This window comes from Vulpes vulpes, chromosome 1 (genome assembly GCF_048418805.1).
Source record: "Vulpes vulpes isolate BD-2025 chromosome 1, VulVul3, whole genome shotgun sequence".
NCBI classification, from domain to species: Eukaryota; Metazoa; Chordata; class Mammalia; order Carnivora; family Canidae; genus Vulpes; species Vulpes vulpes.
In genome coordinates this window covers 102,884,274-102,905,900 of record NC_132780.1, presented here as the reverse complement: position 1 = coordinate 102,905,900, position 21,627 = coordinate 102,884,274, and the positions used below count along the sequence as shown (strand labels likewise).

At 44.6% G+C, this 21,627-nt stretch overlaps 1 protein-coding gene across 1 annotated transcript; it reads left to right on the top strand.

The window, feature by feature from the left end:
- Nucleotides 1-1,706: 1,706 nt before the first annotated feature.
- On the top strand, nt 1,707-17,916 carry CPOX (coproporphyrinogen oxidase). The gene is made up of 7 exons (XM_072721306.1): nt 1,707-2,336; nt 4,864-5,007; nt 5,284-5,394; nt 6,778-6,919; nt 9,142-9,360; nt 13,494-13,598; nt 15,937-17,916. The coding sequence occupies exons 1-7, from the start codon at nt 1,796-1,798 to the stop codon at nt 16,022-16,024; spliced, it is 1,350 nt and encodes a 449-aa protein (XP_072577407.1). The 5' UTR covers nt 1,707-1,795; the 3' UTR covers nt 16,025-17,916.
- Nucleotides 17,917-21,627: the final 3,711 nt, after the last annotated feature.

Below are 21,627 nucleotides of genomic sequence, written 5' to 3'. Positions count from 1 at the left end.
GGTTCTTACAGGAAGTTGGGCTGGAGAGGTTCTTTGCATGAATGAGGTTCAATCAGTACCCCCAGGCCCAGCCAAACTCCTATCACAGGCATCAGGGAGGAGTGAAAAACCCTTCCTGAAGTGATAGTTCCTATATTCCCTTTCTTCCTGCAACTCAGCCTGCCAGCAAGTCACACTATGGCTAAAAGGCATGGGTTTTCTTCCCCCAAAGTGGTTTGTTCACTTCTCAATGCAAGCCTTTACTTTTCATTGACTCTGCTAGCCAGTCAAGCATGCCTACCCAGTGAACATTGCGTCCCAGTGTGAGAGCTGCCAGACGGAGTTGTGGATGGGTAAGATCCGCGGGCTTGATCAGCTGGTCTGACCCATGGCCATGGAAATTCCATCACTGCATCTAGACACTAAGAAAAAACTTGCAGATACTACCACCAGTGGCTTACAGTCTTTCTAACACTTTTGTGTCTAGAAAACATAGCACTGTGCTATGGTTACAGGAACAAGGACAAAAATACATCAAATCTATGTTAGCTTCTTTCCTCTTCTATAGAAAGAGTGTGTGGGCATTTGTGCACTGGGGGGTCGCGGGGAGTAGTGTGAACGTTTGCCCGGCCTAGTTTACAGGAGTTGTTGAAAGTACTACAGGTGAGAAATACTTGGCAGCACCCCACGATTTAGGATTTTAAGTATTTTTAAATCTCTTATCCCTTGGTCACCCAAACACACCAGATCATTAGCTTTATATTGAGTTAGTAAAAATGATCATGCTCCTTTTCCTAGTTCTAAAATAATCAAGTGGGTAGGGCAGGAACAAGACCTGGGAAGATCTGAGTGATGAACTGTGTTATGAATTGATCCCAGAAAGTCTTTTTCTAGGATTTTCTTAGGCGCCCTTTACCACCTGGTGGACGCCCTTTACCACCTGGTGGACTCCCTTTAGAAACTGCTGGTAACTTGATGGGATGAGCACTGGGTGTTATACTATGTGTTGGCAAGTCGAACTTCAATAAAAACAAATTAAAAAGAAAATAAAGAAAAAAGAAAAAGAAACTGCTGGTAAGTAAGGAGTCTCCCAGGCTCCGGCCCCAGCCCATCCTGCAGGCTCCGGAAGGTCTCTCGAAGGGGGCTTCTATAGATTCGGGGCCAGGATTTGCAACCCAGGATGAAAATGTGCATGGGGTGGGGGGGTCTCTGGCTATACTACTGACCCCTTAGACCTCAGCCTCCAGCCCTAATTTGGCTTCTCCCGGGGTTGATTGGACGGACAGCCGACCAGAAGTGGTACGTGACCAGAAAGCCTCTTATCTCCGCCTTCGCATCCTCAGCACCGGGCTCCCGGGTTTGGGGGCCCGCCCTCCTGGGGAGGCGCACCCTCTTATCTCCGGGACGCGCCCCTGCAGGCGGCGGGCAGCCGGACCGCACCTCCCAGCAGGCGGACCGCAGCTCCCAGCAGCTCCCGCCTCCCATCGGCCTCCCCCGCCTCCCAGCAGCCGGACCACAGCTCCCAGCAGCCCCCGCCTCCCATCGGCCGGACTACAGCTCCCAGCAGCCCCCGCCTCCCATCGGCCTCCCCCGCCTCCCAGCAGCCGCCCACAGCTCCCATCGGCCGGACTACAGCTCCCAGCAGGCCCCGCCTCCCATCGGCCGGACTACAGCTCCCAGCAGCCCCCGCCTCCCATCGGCCGCCGGGGCGGGGCGGCGGCGGCTCTTCTGCGCCCCAGGTCGCGTCTGCAGGCGCGGGTGCCGACTTGGGCTCCGGCAGCTCGGGGACCGACCCCGGGACGCAGCCGCGGGCAGCATGGCCTTGCGCCTGGGCGGGATGCGCGCGGGCTCGTGCTGGCGAGCGGCGCGGGGCGGCGGCGGCGGGCTGAGCGCCGGGCCCGGGAGCCGCGCGGCGGGACGCACCTGCCGGCCGCCGGGCGCCGCGGGCCGGGAGCCGAGCCGGGGCCTGGGGCACAGCCCGGCGGCGAGAGGAGGCCCCCGGCCGGGCACCGGGCTGAGCGGGGCGCTGGCCGGGCTGGCGGGGCTGGCGGGGCTGGCGGCCGCCGCCTTCGGGCACGCGGAGCGGGCGGAGGCAGAGCCCAGGAGCCCAGCGGCGCGGAGCCGGTCGCCGGGGAGGCGGCAGGACGACGACGACGACGACGACGAGCTGGGCCGCCGCTGCCGCTGCTTCATGGCGCCGCCGGTGACCGCCCTGCGCGAGCTGCGGGCCAGGCCGGGCGACATGAAGACCAGGATGGAGCTGCTGGTGCTGGAGACGCAGGCTCAGGTGTGCCGGGCGCTGGCGCAGGTGGACGGCGGCGCCCGCTTCTCGGTGGACCGCTGGGAGAGGAAGGAAGGTGAGAGGCCCGGCGGGGGGCGGCCTGACGCCGCGGTGACACGGGCCGTCCGCCGAGGGTGCGCCAGGCCCTGAGCTCCGTCCCCGCCGCGGTCCCCGCCCCCGTCCGTCCGCGGCCCCTGAGCCCCGCGTTCCCGCCCCGGTCCCCGTCCGCGTCCGTCCGCGGCCCCTGAGCCCCGCGTCCCCGTCCCCCCGCGGCCCCTGAGCCCCGCGTCCCCGCCCCGGTCCCTGTCCGCGGCTCCTGAGCCCCGCGTACCCGTCCGCGTCCGTCCGCAGCCCCTGAGCCCCGCGTCGCCGTCCCTTTCCCCGTCCGTCCGCAGCCCCTGAGCCCCGCGTCCCCGCCCCGGTCCCTGTCCGTCCGCAGCCCCTGAGCCCCGCGTCGCCGTCCCTTTCCCCGTCCGTCCGCAGCCCGTGAGCCCCGCGTCCCCGCCCCGGTCTCTGTCCGCGCCTCCTGAGCCCCGCGTACCCGTCCGCGTCCGTCCGCAGCCCCTGAACCCCGCGTCGCCGTCCCTTTCCCCGTCCGTCCGCAGCCCCTGAGCCCCGCGTCGCCGTCCCTGTCCCCGTCCGTCCGCGGCGCCTGAGCCCCGCGTCGCCGTCCCTATCCCCGTCCGTCCGCAGCCCCTGAGCCCCGCCCCCGGGCGGCCGGTTGACGGCGGTCCCCTCGGAGCCCGAGGGTCATCTTCAGCCGCGGAGCCTGCGTGTCCGAGTTGTCCTTGAGCAGCGGCCCTCCCCCGACTCCCCCGTCTCCCCCGTCTCCCCCGTCTCCCCCGTTTCTCGTGCGCATTCACCCTTTCTCCTCCTGGAGGAAACGTGAGCTTGCCTCCTGCCCGGCCCGGACTCCAGCCCGCGGCGACCTTGTGTCCCTGCTTCTTGCTCTCAAGGGGCGCGAGGACCGCTTGCGTGTCAGTAGCTCTGCCTGCACCGCCAGGTTTCCTACTGGGAACATCTTTCCTTACAACGGCCAGAAAACTTCAGTATTATAGCCCAGTTGTTCAGAGGAGTGGTTGTCAGCAGGAGGGGGGAGGGGAGCGGGCAGAAAGACCCAGGGGAGCCGGGGGTGCAAACTCTGTTATGAAGTAACTCATGAGAATGTAACGCACAGCTTGGGGGCTATAGTCAAAAATACCGTATTGCGTGTTTTAAGGTTGCTAAGGGAGTAGAGCTTGAAAATTCTTGTTGTAAGAAAATAATTTTGTAATTCTGTGATGACCTAAGTAGGCTTATTTTGCAACATATACAAACATTTAAATCATTGCATCAAAAAAATAAATCATTGCGTCATACGCCTGACACTAATATATGTCAATAATACTTTAATAAAGAAAACCCCAGTTTTTAGAGAATCATGTATTCATGACCTTGTTGTTGCCTGTGGAGTGAAAACCCCACATCTTGGTCATAAATTTGAGGAATTCCTGACTTCTTAGCCAGGAATACTACGGCCACTTCTCCTCAGCAGACTTTGAGCTGTGAAACCGCCACATTTATATTAAACGAGGCTAAATGTGGTCTTCAAAGTGTTTTCCATCCTGTAATGTAATGTCTGAACCAGACAAGCTCAAATACTAGAATAGCTACTGCGGTCTTCAGAAGTTACTGAATTTTTGGTGTGCCTCTGTTTCTCATTAATGAAATGAGATTAGAAATAATATATGAGGGTATTATCAGGTTGGATGTATATGAAGTGCTTAAAATACTGTCTGATGCATAGAAAGACGAATTGTTGGGCCCGCTTGCCAGCTGTGTGATCTTATCTGTGATAAGGTGTTTTATCTTTCTGGACCTCATTTTCTCGTTTGAAATGTGCAGGGGGTGGGTAGTTTGCACTGGGTCATCTTATGTCCCATCCAGCTTTAAAAATTCTGAAAAACAAAACAAGGCAAACAGGTACCTCCATAAAACAGTTGGCTTGATGGTAACTCTAATGTTTAAAAAACAAACTAGCTATTAAGCATAAAGCTCAGATACTTAAATATTAATGTGTGTCTTATTCAGTTTAAGGTTCCCAATTCCTGAAGAGTTCAAATAGCTACCGTTTTTTTTAATTGCCTGTAAGCAGAATTAAATGGTAAACGACACACAGAGAAAAAAACATTTGAAATGATAGGGAGCTCTTAAATTCTATAATAGAATACTCCTCAAATGTACCCATGCCTGTTTTTAACCTCAGCCTCCTGTCATATATCATAACCAGTGCATGCCATTTTGAACAGTAGTTGAAGGGAAGATATTATGTGATTCTTTTTTTTTTTTTTTTTAAGATTTTATTTATTCACGAGAGACACAGAGAGAGGTGGAGACACAGGCAGAGGGAGAAGCAGGCTCCATGCAGGGAGCCGAAGGCAGAGGCTCAAGCACTGAGGCACCCAGGCATCCCTTATACATATGTACCCTTATACATATACTGATGTTATAGAAGATCTGGAGAAGAGGAAGATAACTCCTCATCCCACCACCTTCATGCAAGGGTTGTATTTGATTTTGCTATACCCTTATGCTCTCTCCTCGTTTTCTGTTTCTATACACAGGAGGTGGTGGCATCAGCTGTGTACTTCAAGATGGGCATGTTTTTGAAAAGGCTGGGGTGAGCATTTCTGTTGTTCATGGGAATCTTTCTGAGGAAGCAGCAAAACAAATGAGAAGCCGAGGAAAAAATCTGAAGACTAAAGATGGTAAATCAGTCTCCATAGCCTATTACAGTCCCTACAAACCTTTTTTTTCCCCTTCACAAGTTTTATTTGTAAAATAAATAGTGCTTCTGTAAAAAACAAAACAAAACAAAAAACCCATTTGGGTGCATATACCAGAGAAGCATGTTCACATTTACTTTTTAAAAATTGGTTTTTTAAAAGACATAAAAGCAACTCTTGAAAATTGCTCCAGAAACTATGTTGGAGTTAATCAAGCCTGCTGGTTGAGTGCGGCTCACTTCATGTTTTACTTTCCAGGTAAATTGCCATTTTCAGCTATGGGCGTGAGCTCTGTTATCCACCCCAAGAATCCTCATGCACCTACTATCCATTTCAACTACAGATACTTTGAAGTAGAAGAAGCTGACGGTAAGCATCCCTGGAGCTGTGCAAAATATTATTGTGCAAAATGTGTGTTTTAAAACAAGGCAGAGGGTATAATCTAAATGTGAGAAAGAGTATATAAATCTTTTTTTTTTTTTTTTAAAGATTTTATTTATTCATGAGAGATACAGAAGGAAGGGCAGAGACACAGGCAGAGGGAGAAGCAGGCTCCATGCAGGGAGTCCGATGCGAGACTCAATCCTGGGACCTGAGCGGAAGGCAGACGTTCCACCACTGAGTCACTAGGTGCCCCAGAATACATAAATCTTAACTAGGTTTTTTAGGAGGCATATGAAGCCTTACTCCTTGGCTAGTGCAATGGATTGTACACTAAAGGTGAAAAGAGAAAATAGTATTGGCTGGGCTGTGACTTCCCCATATTTCCTCCAACACAGAAGGAATGATTTAAGGAACATCAAATTCAGAGTGCACACAGGGTTCTTTGCACAAGAAAAGAAATCCTCAGGAAGTTCAAAGGAAAACCTTATGTACAAGGTTATTTTGAAATGGAGGACTTGCTTTTGGAAAAAGTCTTCCATGTGCGTTGCTTCACTAGTCCCCAGCATACTGTCTATGGGCTTAAGATGGGGTGGAGCCTATTATGGTGCCTATTGTGGACGTGTAGTTCCAGCCCCGGTCTCTCTAGGCTGGGCCAGGTGTTTCTGCCCAGCAGAGCATCCATGCGGTGCTGCTCTGGGGCTCTTGGTGTCTCTGCAGTGATGGCATTTAAAGGCCAGGTATTTAACTTGCATTTTGAAGACATTCCGTTCTGTTCAACCTTTTCATGGTAGAAGTCAATCACTGGTACTGGCAGTCTGTCGACCCAGCTGAGCACATGAAATAGTTATTCTCAGATGTCAAGTTGTGTCCGTCTGCAAGTGTTTCTTGGAGTAAGGGGCGGGGCAGTGGTTTTTAATTCAGGCAACATCAGAATTTCCAGGGGTGGTTTTTATAAACCGTAGATGCTTGGGCCAGAGATTTGCTTGTTTTTTGCTTGTTTGTTCTTTAAATTGTGACCTAGCAGAGGCATTTAACGCTCTTCATGTGATTCTAATACGCAGCCAGACTCGAGATCTACTGCCTGGCCCACCCACATGGTGTTTCCTCATTCACTGCCATGCATGTCCTTCCCCTGTCTGGTTCTACTCTCTCATTTTTTAATTTCCTACTTCTCTTTCTGCTTTTACCTTTTCTTTCCTGCCTAGGCTTTCCTGGGCATTCAGAGCTAAATTTAGTTAAATACTTTTTGATTGTCCCCCATTTCATGTTTAATAAACAAATCTGATAAACTCACTTTGCAGATACAAGTAGTGTGCTGCCTCTCACAGTCCAACGTCTGCATGAGAATCTCATGCCTTGGTTTTGTAGGTAACAAGCAGTGGTGGTTTGGCGGTGGGTGTGACCTTACTCCAACATACTTGAACCAAGAGGATGCTGTCCATTTTCACAGAACTCTGAAGGAGGCCTGTGACCAGCATGGTCCTGATCTCTACCCTAAATTTAAAAAATGGTAGGTAAAGGTATTGTCAATATATCTAAAATACATTTCATTCCTTCCTTTTGTAGATCCTAAAGGCAACTACCGTGTTGCCTTTTTCAACTTATGAAGGTAGATCTGTTTTCTTTGCCCATTTAGAAGTGAGATACCCATTTGAAGCGGTCTTACTAAGTTATTTACTTAGAAATATTTGACTGTAAAAAAAAAAAAGAAATATTTGACTGTAATAAAAATTGGGTAGCAGCATATTTTTGACTGCAAAATAATTTAGGATAGAAATTTTAACGTGATCTATGCCTGAGAATTAGAGGCTTTTTAATCCTGGGGTAGGATATCTACTCCTCCTCCCAGTTGAGAACTGTTGTTGTCATGGGAACATTAGGACTTGGAGGGGATTGGAGAACTATTAGGGAGCGATGCAAATATACCAGATGCTTTGGGCAAGGAGAAGAGTGGGACTGGACACTGTTTTAAAGAAACTCGAATGATAAAGGAAAGGGAAACAAATGTGTTGTGAGGAGATCCAGGATATCTGGTAGATGTGAAATAGAGTCCAGGCATTAATTGTTTGGAATAAGAGTAAAGTACCCAACCTGCTTAGAGATAATTGGCATTCCTGAAAAAGGAGGGGGAGAAGAGGTTTTGGTGTTTTTTGTTTGGGTGGGGGTAGTTTTGCTTTGCTTTTAGAGCTAATAATTGTGGAATCTTGATATTATTTATGTAAGATACAGAGTCCAGCTTTAAGACTCTCAGAAAAGGTGTATTCTCTTTTCCATCAATATTACCACTGATAATTGCATAGTGGTGGGAGCATAGAGACGTGGTGGAGGGTTGTTTTTTTTTTTTGTTTTGTTTTTTTCTCTCTCACAAATCAGCATCCTTCCAGGAAGAGGACTGGTATGGGTGACATTGGGTGACATTTTTTGGTTTCCTCTTATTGCTATTATTGAGATGATTCCATCTGGGTGATATTAGTTACTAAGATATCGAGGATGCAGGCTAGTTAAAAATAGGCTTTCAGTATAAGTATGTAGCAAATTTCTTAATTTCATAATTTCATGGAGATTTTGAATTAGGGTGATTTGGTTAAAGCTGATTTCACAACCTTACTCAGGATGTACTTCAACTATGTTAATAAGATGTGCATGGAGGGCCACCTGGGTGGTTGAGCATCTGCCTTCAGCTCAGGTCGTGATTCCGGGATCTGGGATCGAGTCCCACATTGGGCTCCCCGTAGGGAGCCTGCTTCTCCCTCTTCCTGTGTCTCTGCCTGTCCCTGTGTCTCTCATGAATAAATAAATAAAATCTTGAGAAAAAAAAAAAAGATGTACATGGAAAGGAAGGCCAACAAATCAGTCAGGGTGAATCATAGCAGTGTATCAGCTCTAGGGATTTGCAGCTACTACCTTTTTTTTTTTTTAAGCTGGAAGGCTATTTTTTTTTTTTTTTAATTAAGGCTATTTTTAATAGAACCTTTTAAATGGTTTTTAGTTTTTGTTTGTACAGGTTTTTCTATTTACAGATCATTATTCTTCTAGAGATCATCTAACAAGCTATTTCGACACTGTAAACTATTCTACAAATTTAGCATTTAGGAAATAATTTTTAGGAAACCCGCTCTGGTAGGCACAGTGAGGGGGAAGACTCGACCAGATGGATAGTTTGCTGTGCGGGCTCACGGGGTAACCTTTCATATGTCTGTAGGAGTTCTCTGAACGGCTCCTGTGCCAGCCCCTCCCTCAGTCATGCGTGCTATAGAGCCCTCACTCTATTGCTGAAGAGACCTTGGAGATTATTTACTGTACCTTTCTTTGGTGAATAAAGATCTGACTCAGGAGCCGAAGGGTTGGTTCCCAGACACAGACCTGGTTGGTGGTGTTGGTAGAGGATTCCTGTCCAGCCTCTTGGAGAAGCAGCAGTGCTGCCGAAGGCAGTCACATCACTCGTTTTAAGAAATATGCTATTAATACTGGACTCTTTGTTTCTTTTTTATTAAAGTTTTTAGAGTTCCATATCCTCTCCATAGACATGTGTTAAATTCCCTACTTGCATTGCACATAAGAGCACAAGCATTTTCTACATGGGCGCTAACTTGGGGGAAATCTGTCTAAAGCCCTAGTGTCATTTCAGAGTTGGAGGAAAAGTAAGGCTACCATGTGGGCGCTAGTCAAGGATAGCGCCCTAAGCTGGAATGCTCACATTGATCCTTGACATGGCTTTGCTGTGTTTTCCAGGTGTGATGACTACTTTTTTATAGTCCATCGTGGGGAGAGGAGGGGCATTGGGGGCATCTTTTTTGATGACCTTGACTCTCCATCCAAGGAGGAAGTGTTTCGCTTTGTGCAGAGCTGCGCCCAGGCTGTTGTTCCTTCTTATATTCCTCTTGTGAAAAAGCACCACAATGACTCTTTCACGCCCCAGGAGAAGCTATGGCAGCAGCTCCGGAGAGGACGGTGAGTGAGCAACAGGAGAATACATTGTCTCATTGCATGACTGCTGGGGGAAGTGGGGCAGCAGGAGTCATAGTGGCTGGTGTGTTGTCTTGGGCAGTTACTTCATTAGAGGTGTACTAATACTATCCTGAGCTGCTTTTTATAGCTAGATGAATGTTAAATGCACATTAAAAATTGTGTGGAACAGTTTTATAAAAAGGACAAAGTTGGGGCTCCTGGGTGGTTGAGCCTCTGCCTTTGGCTCAAATCATGATCTCGGGGTCCTGGAATCGAGCCCGGACACCTGCATCGGGCTCCCTGCTCAGTGGGGAGTCTGCTTCTCCCTCTGCTCCCCCACTCCCCTCAATGCTCATGTGTGAGCACACACTCTCTCTCAAATAAATAAAACATTTAAAAAAAGGCAAAATTTATTTCATTGTACATTAGAGACTCATAGCAGCCATGTAGTGGTACTTGCTGAATTTAATTCAGCTGATTCCTTTGGGCATAGCAGTTCCTTCCAGCCTTATGCCAAAATATGGGTATCATTTAATGTTTTTGCTGCATTGTAAATTTGGATTCCCACACGTTTCTATTCATCTTTAAGATTTCATGGAGGTCATTATAATGGACATAGTCATCTCAGAGATCATTTATACTTAATGGTAAGACTTACTAATTAGGGAGTCCTTTCTATGTGCCAGCCAAAACGTAGACGGTTGGCATCTAGTCTTTACACAGCTGTGAGATGGGTCTGATTATCATCATTTTACAGATGATAAAATTTATTCTGAGAAAAGTAAGTCTCTTGCCCAAGATAACACAACTAGGAAATAAAAGACCCCAGATGTGGGAGCAGGTCACCGTGACTGGCAGTCTTTCCCATAGGTTACACAGCTGAAGCAGGTCTGTATGTCTTACCTTAGCCGCCCTGTTCTGTGCACTGAGCTTGGTGAGCTAAGTTGGGTGACCATGTTGACATCATCTGCACCCAGGGTATACTTGCGCATCGGCTCCAGGTGAGCCACTCTGCTAGCTCACGTCAGTCCTCATTGCGATCTTACTGCATGTGAGTTCTGGTCCCTAGCTGTAACACGGAGTTTCTCATGTATGTAATTCTGTCTCAGGCAAATAATAGTTCCAGTACTTAAGAAGGTAAGGCTAGTCCCTGAAAAGGCCAACTTAGGTAATGTTTCAAGTTTAAAGGTAAATATTTGTGTTTATTCTTTCTTACAGCTGCCTCTGTTATCTGGTCATTATTTAGAAACTTGGGGAGAATGGCAGTGATTACGTTTTCTTGTTAGAAGTTCTTAATTCATCTGTTTGGGACTTTTTTTTTTTTCTTGTCTCCTGATTTTTCAACTATACCTTTACTATTCCTTACTATTCCTTCCTTTTTTCACTTGATGTATATTATACTATCCCTCTAGGTAGGCACTATCCTAGTGACAAAGATGTGCATAACATGCATCTGGAAAAGAAGCTCCCAGTTTAGTGGGGAAGGTGTGCCTGAGAGGATAATTTAAAACTCTGTGCTGTTTTATTTCTTAAATTCCACATGTAAATAAAATCATAGGGTGTTTGTCTTTCTCTTATTTATTTCACTTAGCCTTATACCCTGGAGCTTCATCCATGTTGTTACAAATGGCAAGATCTCATTCTTTTTTTATGGCTGAGTAATATGTGCAGTGTAAGAAACAAATGAACAAATAAAAAAGAAACAAAAAAACTAGACTCAAATACAGAGAACAAATTAGTGGTTACCAGCCGGGAGGTGGGTGGGAGATGTGAAATAGGGTGAAGGGGATTAAGAGTACACTTTTGGCGATAAGCTCAGAGTAATCTACAGAACTGTTGAATCATCATATTATACACCTGAAACTAATATAACAATTATACATCAAATATCCAATGAAAATCTACAAAAAAAAAAAAAAAAAACACTCAGGAAAATACAGTGTTCTGGTTTTCATAGGATTTCATGTGCAAAGCGGACAGATTCTGTGAATACTAATTAGACGAAGCCTTAAAACTTCTAAGACATAGGAATAACGTTTTGTGTCCTTGCTGGTGTTTGTTATTTTGTGTTGGTTTTGGTCTTGGTGGCTGTTTCCCACAGAGAACCTCCTTCTACCACCTTTATCAGTAGGTTTTAAGAGGGCAGTAAACTCTGGAATTTAAGATAACCCAGCTCTTCACTGCGGTTGTCAGCATTGCCTTCGCCTCCTTCCACACGGCGCTCAGAGCCCTATCTGTATCTGCGCGGGCTCCGCTGCCTCCTGCCCCAAATAGGAGCTGCCCTTGCCCAGGTCAGGCTGCTTCTCTTTGGACTTTAGTCTCTTACTGGGTAATTTCTTTTAGTCTCTTATCCACTTACTACTGTTCTCTCCCCAGACCTTGAACTTCAGTCTTAAGAGTCTTCTTTTCCATAGGAAAACAGAAACTAAGGATTTTTTTTAATTTTAATTTTTTTAAAGTATGTCTGTCGATCAATCAGTTGATGAATTGATCTATCTGTTAGTAATCTCTACACCCAACATGGGGCTCAAACTCACAATCCTTAGGCTGAGTCTACCAACTAAGCCAGCCGGGCGCCCCAGAAACTAAAGATCTTTAACTTTGTTGTATTTTAGGAAAGGGAAACAGCATAAAATTTGGGTATCTGTTAAGTTGAAGGGAATGGCTAAGGTTCATGGTTTTCAGGCACCTCAGGATGAAGTGTATCTGGAAGGATCAGAAAGATCAGATCTAAGTGAAACCTAGTAGGAGTCAGAGAGGCATTTTTCACTCAAGAAAGGAAAGCAGTACAGGGATCCTCCCAGAAAATTCATTTAGGGAGTCCCTTGCAAGGGCCTTTGAAGAGACATCCTTACAGACTAGGGTATCACAGCCATCCCTTGAATGTCATGTTTCAGAAAGGCAGCGTCCGGGGTGAACAAGGTGGCCGAGAGACCGAAATTCTTTTCCATGGTCTTAGGAAGAAATTAAGACATTTTGCTTATATTATCTTTCAAAACAAGTAGAAGAAGGTATTAGTTATTGATGCACACAATTCAATCTGTGATGAATCAATACTGAGGACTAGAAAGGGATCCATGGATATAATTTCTTTACATTTCCTCAGGGCTTTTGGCAAGTTTCTACACAGAAGAGTGTTTTCTAAAAATTTAAGTACTGTGGGATTCTAGAGGCTATTTTCCACCAGGTGTCATTAAAGCCTATGCAGTGGGCAAACAGACTGAGGGAAGTGGAGACCAAGAGAACAGCTTGTGAATGAGTTGAAAAATGATCTGAAAGGGGCACTGTTCACTGAGTTTTCAGCTCTGTGGGTCATTTTACATTTATATGAGTAGTAAAAATTATCTTTGAAGTTTAATGACCTTTTACAAAAAATCCTGTGAGGTCAAAGGCAGTCAGAGATTTTGAAGCCAGACAGAGTTTAGATCTGACACCGTGGCAGTTAATGGAAAATAAATTTATTGAACCAAGGTTTTAGGTTGAGGCTAAAGACGTCTTTCTTAGCAAAATAAAAGCACTGCAGCTCAACCACTGCTTATTGTTATGGTTGCCACGAATCTGCCGGAAGACTGAATTATATCACTGCTCATCAGCGCTGTTACATACTTTAAGAAAGGAAGTATCTAGAATATATTAGTAATTGTTACTCAATTCCTGTCAGCTGTACTTGGCCTTTCGATTACGACAGTTTTTACCATCTTAGTGCGTGGAAGTTACAGGTGGTGAAAAGTCTTCTGAAACATCTCAGACCTTGGGGCAAGGCCAGAGACAGCTGTTCTGTCCTGACGGAGGTGCCATTTCTTTCTCTTGATTGTTTTCGTGCTTTGCAGGTGTCAGCCCCGTGTCCACTCTGTTTACTTACTGGAAAACATAACCGCCTTGTTTGGTAACTGCTCTGTGTTGGCGCCGAATCTATATCGTATTGTTTGTTGGGTAGAATGCCTTTATTTATGCCTGTCCACATGGAGAAGGCTTAGCTGGCTGCAGCCTGGGGCTCCTCTGTCTGTTCCAGCCGACGGGGAGGAGGACGGCCGGGGGCAGGGGCACCCCCACTCCCTGGGAGTGTCCTGCACGCGCTAATCTGCAGAAAGATTTTACTCAAGTGGCCCTACTGTTATTTGTTGTCTTTGTGGCAGGTATGTAGAATTTAACCTGCTGTATGATCGGGGGACAAAGTTTGGCCTCTTCACTCCGGGATCCAGGATCGAAAGCATCTTGATGTCTTTACCTCTAACCGCGCGGTAAGAATAACTCATCATGATAATTATTCCTCCGGTCTTAGTCAGCTGAGCCCCGCAAAACACAAACACTGACACTGTACACGTCTTACCTAAAGACTTCAGTGGTTTGATTTTGCTGACTTTATGATAAAATCATAGTCATATAATAAGGAAAATAATTTTTTTTTTTTTTTAAGTCAGGATGGATGATGTGACTTTGTGGGTGACGGCCGGGAAAGGATAGAGGGAGTGAGAACATAAGGTGGATGGCGGCATCTAGGGGCCCAGAGTGACCTTGCTGACCTGGTAATTTTCTAGGAAGAGCTATGGGCAAAGCAAATTTATTCGAGCACATCAGGTTTTTCAACTTTATTTCATTAGAAATTGTTACATTTGTGAGGAAAAGTCTTGCTCTCCAGTGTGAAGCATCAAGCTTGTTTGAAAGTATGAGGGAGTGTTGCTTTTGCTTGGCATCCTTTTTGTGCTTTACGTGCTGCTGTGGTGAGCTTCTGTAAAGGCTAACTGAACCTCTGGGGGAATTTTTTATTTTTTGACTAGACTTCATGCCCAGTGTGGCACCTGATGTGGGGCTCGAACTCACAACCCTGAGGTCAAGACTGGAGCTGAGATCAAGGGTCGGATGCCAAACTGACTGAACCACCCAGGCAGCCCAGTGAGGGGAATTTCAAAGACAGATCTATTTATGTTGGTGCTATTGGGTTGACTTTTGGGCTATAAGAACATGAGAATGGGAGCACCTGGGTGACCCAGTTGGCTAAGCAGCTGCCTTGGGCTCAGGTCATGATCCCAGGGTCCTGGGATCCAGCCCTGGGACAGGCTCCCTGCTCAGTGGGGAGTCTGCTTCTCCCTCTCTCCTTTCCCCTCCCCCTGCTCCTGCACTCTCTTTCTCTCAAACAAATAAAATCTTAAAAAAAAGATACAGAATGATGTGTGTACACGATGAAATAGATCAGGAAAAAAAGGAAAAACTACACAACTTGTTTTATAAGAGCTAGAATCTTCTTTTCTCTGTGAGTGTAAATGTCCAAATAAGAAGACTGCTGGGTGGCACCGAGGAAGGCCTGGCCTCTTTCTGCCGCGCAGATCTCTCCTGGTTAGGTTAGCACCCTGTATGGTTGTGACTGCCTTCAGAATGGCGTTGGCTCTGTCCTCGTACGACTGCTGTTGTTGGGATCACATGTCCTTAGCTGAAAGCTCATGCACATCCCTGCTAGGCGTTCCTGCCTCCCTGGAGACGAGACGTGAATAAAAAGTAGAGATAAAGTTCTAAGGTCTCCAGTTTCCTTCCTGGTTACTACCGGCCCCTACTTAAAGGTATTTTCTTAGCTGCAGGTATGGATGGATTATACATCAATCCCTTGCCCATCTGAACAGTTAACATGACAGGTCACTTTTAGCTTCTTAGAGTCTATAGCAAGGGTGCACAAACTTCAGGCTGCAAGTGAATCCAAGACCACTTGTGATGTGATCTTATTTTACATAATTTACAGACCTTGAGCTAAGAATGAATTTTACGTTTTTAGAAGATTATTAAAAACAGGAAAGACTATGAGAGAGTGCAGCCCCACAAAGCCTAAATTAAAGTCATCTATTTTGTGATCCTGGATAGGACAAGTTTGCTAACCCCTGGTCTAAACCAGTGTCTGCCAGACTTCATTCTACAGCTCAGCCATTTCGACTATATTTGTATATTCTCTGAAGTTTTATTTACCTAAATTTTATATCCTTTTTCTGACAATTTTTTTTTAAAGATTTACTTATTTATTTATGATAGAGAGAGAGAGAGAGAGAGAGAGAGAGGGCAGAGGCAGAGGCAGAGACACAGGCAGAGAGAGAAGCAGGCTCCATGCCGGGAGCCCAATGCGGGACTCGATCCCGGGACTCCAGGATCATGCCCTGGGCCAAAGGCAGGTGCCAAACCACTGAGCCACCCAGGGATCCCCATTTCTGACAGAATTTATTTAAAAAGGCAAACTAATATCATTGCCTTAAATAGAAAGTAACACATTAAAATAAATGCATAAGTATTTGCACATGAGTCATCAGAGGTTCTCCATTGTATGAAACTCTGGTTTATGGTGAAAGTGTATTTTGACTTTGGGATATTAATATTAGCCAAAGTATACTCCGGAATTATTAAAATGCTTTCTTTAACAGCAAATGTTTTTAAAAAGGCTGGTGAGTAAAAGGCATATTAGGTACATTGGAGACAAGGTATAAGAAATTTTTTACTCTTAGAATTTTTTTCATTTATTTTCAGTAAGGAGGTATGTGGATTGCTCATTATAACTTTTATTACTATTATTACATCTTTTGCTTTTGTTTTGGACCTGTTTAGATGGGAGTACATGCATTCACCCCCAGAGAACTCCAAAGAAGCGGAAATTCTAGAAGTTCTGCGCCATCCAAGAGACTGGGTGCATTGATGCACGCGGAGTGGCCTTCCTGGGGCTTGGGGGACACAGAATGTGTGCTGGCGGCGTTGCCACCGTGTGGCAGTTAATAACCTGTGTCCTGGAGCTCTAGTCTTCGCTCCGTGGTCTGCTTCCTGGGCAGATGCTGACATGTGTTTAAGTACCACAAGTTTCCATTGGAAGCTGCTGGTGACAGGTGGTGAGATGGCAGCTTGTCAGAGTCCGTTGGTTGATACAAAACTCATTTATACTTTTAGGATCATTTTATATGACTAGTTTACAAAATATGAAATTGAGTTTCTAAGTGTTGAGTTAAGGGACTCTAAATATAGTGTCAGGAAACTTCTCATGCTGTTTCCATTTCACGTATTTTTTAAAGGTTTAGTTTCTGCCACAAAAATCTGTTGCGGGATAGATTTTATTTTCCATTCAGTGAGGTTAAGACTTAATAATTTTAGAAAGCAGCTTGAAAGGAAGGTAAAATTTTTACTTTGTTGTGACTGAAGTTTCATTGAACATGATCTTTATATATCATGATATTGTAAAATGTTCATTTTTGTGATATTTAGGAGCACTTGAAATTTTCTTAATCTCTGCATGTGTTACAATTCAGTGATTGTAGTTATTAACTCTGAAGTAATATCACTGTTACTTAAATAAGGGACATATAAGGTGTGGTTCTGAATTTTGAAGAACTATAATTTGTTAATGTTGGATTCTCGCACTTTTGAATGTGAAAGCTTATAACCCTGGAGTCTGATACTTATAATTTCCTATTCCAGACTTTTCTATATGGAAGTTTAAGAACAATCCTGGGGATATGAGTTAGGAAGTGTTTCTCATTTAGGAAATGAGAATTATTTTCCTTCGTTATTTAAAGTCAACATAACTAGTGTGAGAAGCAGGTAGATGTTTAATAAACGTATTTCTTTGTAAGATGGACTAAAATCATCCTCTTTTTAAATTAGAGATTCCATAGCTCTTTGCTCTTAAGAGAAAACCACAACAGAATTCTTAATGGGGCTTCTTTGTTCATCTAATATGAGTGTTGTTGTTGTTTTTTTTTTTTTTTTTAGTGTATCTTATTTTACATAATCTATTGAAATTTAGGAGGAATAGTTTCTTCCTACATATTATTAAGCATTATCTTGGAATATGTTAAATGTATGTGATTTATGTGTGTGAATTTCTAGGGCTGGAAAGTGAACTCTTCAACCTCTTACAACAGATCCTCTGATAAATTTTATTATGAAATATAGCTAAGATATGTTTGTATTTTTAATTTTTTTAAGGATACCTGATGTAAGGAAGTTAAATATTCTTTAGTACTAAAACCATCGTTCCTCATTTTTAGGTATTTTACCCCCAAAAATATGTTTTGCACTCAGATTTCTAGAACAGCTTTACTCACGTTTCCAAAACTTGGAAACAACAGAAATGCCTATTAACAGATGACTGGATAAGCAAATGATGATACATCAATATGTGAAAATACTACTCATCGGTGAAAAGCAACAACTACTTGGGCAGACAGCAAGATGGCATTATGCCAAGTGAAAGAAGCCAGACACAAAAGAGAACTCACTGTATGAGTACACTATGTGAAAACCTAGAAAAGCCAAAATTCAAACAAAGTGCGTCAGTGGTTGCCAGGGCTAGAACTGGGGAATTGGTTTTGGAAGGAAACAAGAGAATATTTGAAGGGGATGGAAATGTTCTGTATATTGATTGTGGCAGTGATTACTAGGCTGTTCACGTTTATCAAAACTCATCGACCGTCACACTTGAAATCATGGAATTTTATCGTATGTATGATTTATACTTTAATAAAGCTGATAAATAAAAAAATATAGGCATGTAGGAACAAATGGTCGAATAAACCTGTTTACTTTTTACAACAAAAAGTTTCTTATATAGATCTGCTAGTCTGCTTCATTGTGTGTAGGGCTTTCAGAGTCTGGGCATGGGACTAAGATGAAATTTCAAAATTTCAGAGTATCAGTTTTTCATATCCTTCAATAACCACATATTTCTCTTACATATAAGACTGCCTGAGAGAAAAAAAAAAACCCAAGAATTGAGTAACTATTAGAAAATAGGTCATTCTGCTATTATTCAAAATGAATTTCTCTCAAGTTCATATTGATGTTTATTCTGAGCCTATTAGGGGCCCAGGGTGTACCTCCACATGGCCTGAACACTTCCTGCCGGTGCTTGTACGTGCATACTAGTGGACCAAGGGATGGGAATTTGGGGAATGGCATGTAAATGCCTTGGAGCAAATGTCTCACCCCTACTTTATATCCATTACTATAGTCTGCTTACCCACCTATTCACCTGAGTGTCTCAGGAGATAAAAACTTCACCTGAAAGAGCACCCTGTTAGGAGGCTGAATAATCAGTTCTTTAGGACTTATCCTTCCATGTGTCTTTTGCTGTTCTGGTTCACGGAGACAGGAATCACCTGACCCCTTTGTGCCTAGGCTGGGACTCGAAGGCTGGGCTCAGCTTGGGCGCAGCTTAGACCACTGCCTTCAGGTGGCGCAGGACACGGATTCCACTGAGCCGAGGCAGAGGCAGCGTGCTTGCCTTCTGAGCTAGCCCCAGAGATCAGTAGCTCTTCCTCCAAACTGCATTGGTTACCAGGGACCCACTAAGGCCAGCTCCAGGTTCCAGGGGAAGGGAATTAGGTCCCCAAACCACAAAGTAAATTTGCCGCTTTCCCTTCAATGTCCTGGTCAGCCTGTTGAGGATCCCTCTGGAAGGTCTGTTGACTTACTAATCTGTCCACTGCCACCACTCTACTCTGGTCCCATCTTCCCTCTTATTTGAACTTTTGCAATACCCTACCTGTCTTGGTCACTTGGACCTCCATTCTCTCCCTTCAAAACAACTTCCCCCAGTCCCATTATTACTGCCTTCCTCAGATATTCTAAGCATCCCCTCTTCTACAGAAAAGATGCAAAATTCAATCCAACGTTCAAAGCAATCCGCTGTTTGACCCTGACCTCTCTTTCCTGCCCTTTCTTCTGTATTCCTCCCCTGCATTTGGGCCTTAGACTTCGTGCCCACCACTCATCATTTTGATGAGCATATCCTGAACCTCTCCCATCTGGCCTGGAGTCAGCCTGCTGCCATCGCTGCTTGGAATCTCTTTCGCTTCCATCCCTCCTTCCATGCCCAGTTCAAACTTCTGAGGAAATTGGATTGGAATCCATGCCTTCTATCCCTTTAACACATTTAATCTTTAATATTGCTCTCCTCACAGTCTGTATGCACACGGTCACTTGTACAGCACCCTTCCTACAAAATGTCTAAGGTGGGTCTCCCTATTTACAATGGCAGCTGCCTTGTGAATGACTTGTTAGCCCTCGTCTTCCAACACTGTTCTGCGGTATGTTATGTAATCAAATTTAGTGTTTGGCTTTTTATTCCTGGTCTGTGAAGACAAAAATTCCTGTGTGCATCTTAAAACCCACTTGGAAATGGTTTTCAGGGACGTATTGTATTATCCCTGACACAACTACTGTGTTTCTGAAAATCCCACATTTTGAAAAAATTGATCCTTCTTCCTAAAGGAATGCACATGTAAAATTCCAATTTTGTAATAAACCTAAATTAGTGCCTTTAGGTTAGTGAGGCTTAGACATTTACAGATAGTTCACTAAATTTAGAATTGCTACCTGATAATTGCTGAAGTCCTAGGCCATACAGTATAACACCTCACAGACCTGTTTCATACCAGAGACACTAGCAGACCAGCGGAGCAAGGTCATTAAACTGCATTTCATCTTGCAATCAAAGGTGCTTGGTTTTGATTCTAGGAGTTAAGCTCATGTACCAGTAATCAGTATTTTGAAGAATGCTTCACCTATTAATTCCATTCATACTTCAAAACATGCTTGAACATAAAAGTTGGCACAGTTTAATCCATCATGGTTTCCATGAGTTGACACAGATACAGTCATTTAGGAAAGCAGATTGGCTTTGTAGTCATTTGGAGTTGCAACATGGGCTCAGTCACGGATGCGTTTGCTTATGAAATGGCTGGGGAGGTATCAAACTAAAGTTTATAAAGTTGAACCAATGGGATGCCTCTGTTTAAGAGTGAGGGAATAATACACCTATAAATTAAAAAATACAGGTCAGTCAAGTGACTTTCCGTTTCTGATCTGATGAGGCAGTCTGAGGCTTCAGAAGGTTGCATGTCTGCTGACATCCTTCTAATAAGTTTAATATGTAAAATTTCAACCCAATTTATCAATTTCTTATAAGTTGTAGTTTCTTTAAACATTTCAGTAGATAATCTTTTATTTATTTATTTTTTATGTTTTAGATTTTTGTCAGAATCTTTTATTTTATTTTATTTATTTTTTTCTTTTTTTTAAATTGGAGTTCAATTTGCCAACATATAACACCCAGTGCTCATCCCATTAAGTGCCCCCCTCAGTGCCCATCACCCAGTCACCCCCACCGCCCGCCCACCTCCCCTTCCACCACCCCTTGTTCGTTTCCCAGAGTTAGGAGGATCCTAACTCAATAGTCTCTTTTAAGTTATATCAATGCAAATTAGAGACTACTTCTGCTGGAAGTAGTTTTTATTTATGAACTTGATCTTATCAGCTATGTAACACGAGTGAGGTACTTAAAGTGACTATTTCTAGGAAACAACAAGGACCCGCTTTTCATCTTTACGTCCCTCTCCTCCACCGTTTAGCAATGTGAGAGAACTACGGTATCTTGTAACAGCAAGACAGGCTTCTCGGCTGACGCCCTAACGTGTGAAGCAGAGACAAGCCGACCCTGCTGTGTCATAACTCTTGACTCACAGACTCTGTGAACATAATAAGATGGTGGCTGTTTCACGTTGTTAAATTTGGTGTGACCTGTCCAATAGCAGCGGATGACCGGAACAGGTTCGGTGTCCTTAACAAAAGAGAGGAGAGCAGTTCTGATGAGCTTGACATGCCTGCAAGCTGGTGTTTAGAGATGGGAGTCGAAGGCTCAGGAGAGAAGTTCAGTCTGGAAACAAATACCTACCAATTATTTGTGTAAAGGTAATAATTGAAAAAGTGGAAGAAAGTGAGTCATCCAAGGAAGTGCACGCAGCATAGTAAGAAAGGAAAATCAGGGACTGCCCTGGGGGCAGAGAAATGAGCTTGGGAAGAGGGGGCAGAGGAGGAGGAAAAACAGTTCCCTGAGCCAATGGACTAGGGAAGAAGGAAACCAAAGGCGACAAGTTGGGGAGCACCTGGGTGGCTCAGTCTCTTAAGCAACTGAATCTTGGTTTCATCTCAGGTCAAGATCTCAGGGCCCCAGGACTGAGCCCCATGTCTGGCTCTGCATTCAGTGGAGAGTCAGCTTGAGATTCTCTCTCTCCCTCTCCCTCTGCCCCTTTCCCTGCTCATACACTCTCTCTCTCTAAAATAAATAAATCAATCTTTTTTTAAAAAGGGCCAAGTTGGCTATGATTGTAATAAGTTTTAAAACATTAACAATAGCTGTGTTTCTACATATGAGAGGAAATTGAAATAATCCATGTTCCACATGAATGTGTTTGATAAATCACATATTAAGTGTAGATTTTTAGAAATGAGTCCACAAATTACCATGCT

Excerpts from the sequence above, each read along its gene's own strand:
- CPOX (XM_072721306.1), top strand. The coding sequence starts at position 1,796 with ATGGCCTTGCGCCTGGGCGGGATGCGCGCGGGCTCGTGCTGGCGAGCG. Across the intron at positions 9,361-13,493 it reads CAGCAGCTCCGGAGAGGACG|GTATGTAGAATTTAACCTGC; the intron begins GTGAGTGAGCAA and ends TCTTTGTGGCAG. Across the intron at positions 13,599-15,936 it reads TCTTTACCTCTAACCGCGCG|ATGGGAGTACATGCATTCAC; the intron begins GTAAGAATAACT and ends GGACCTGTTTAG.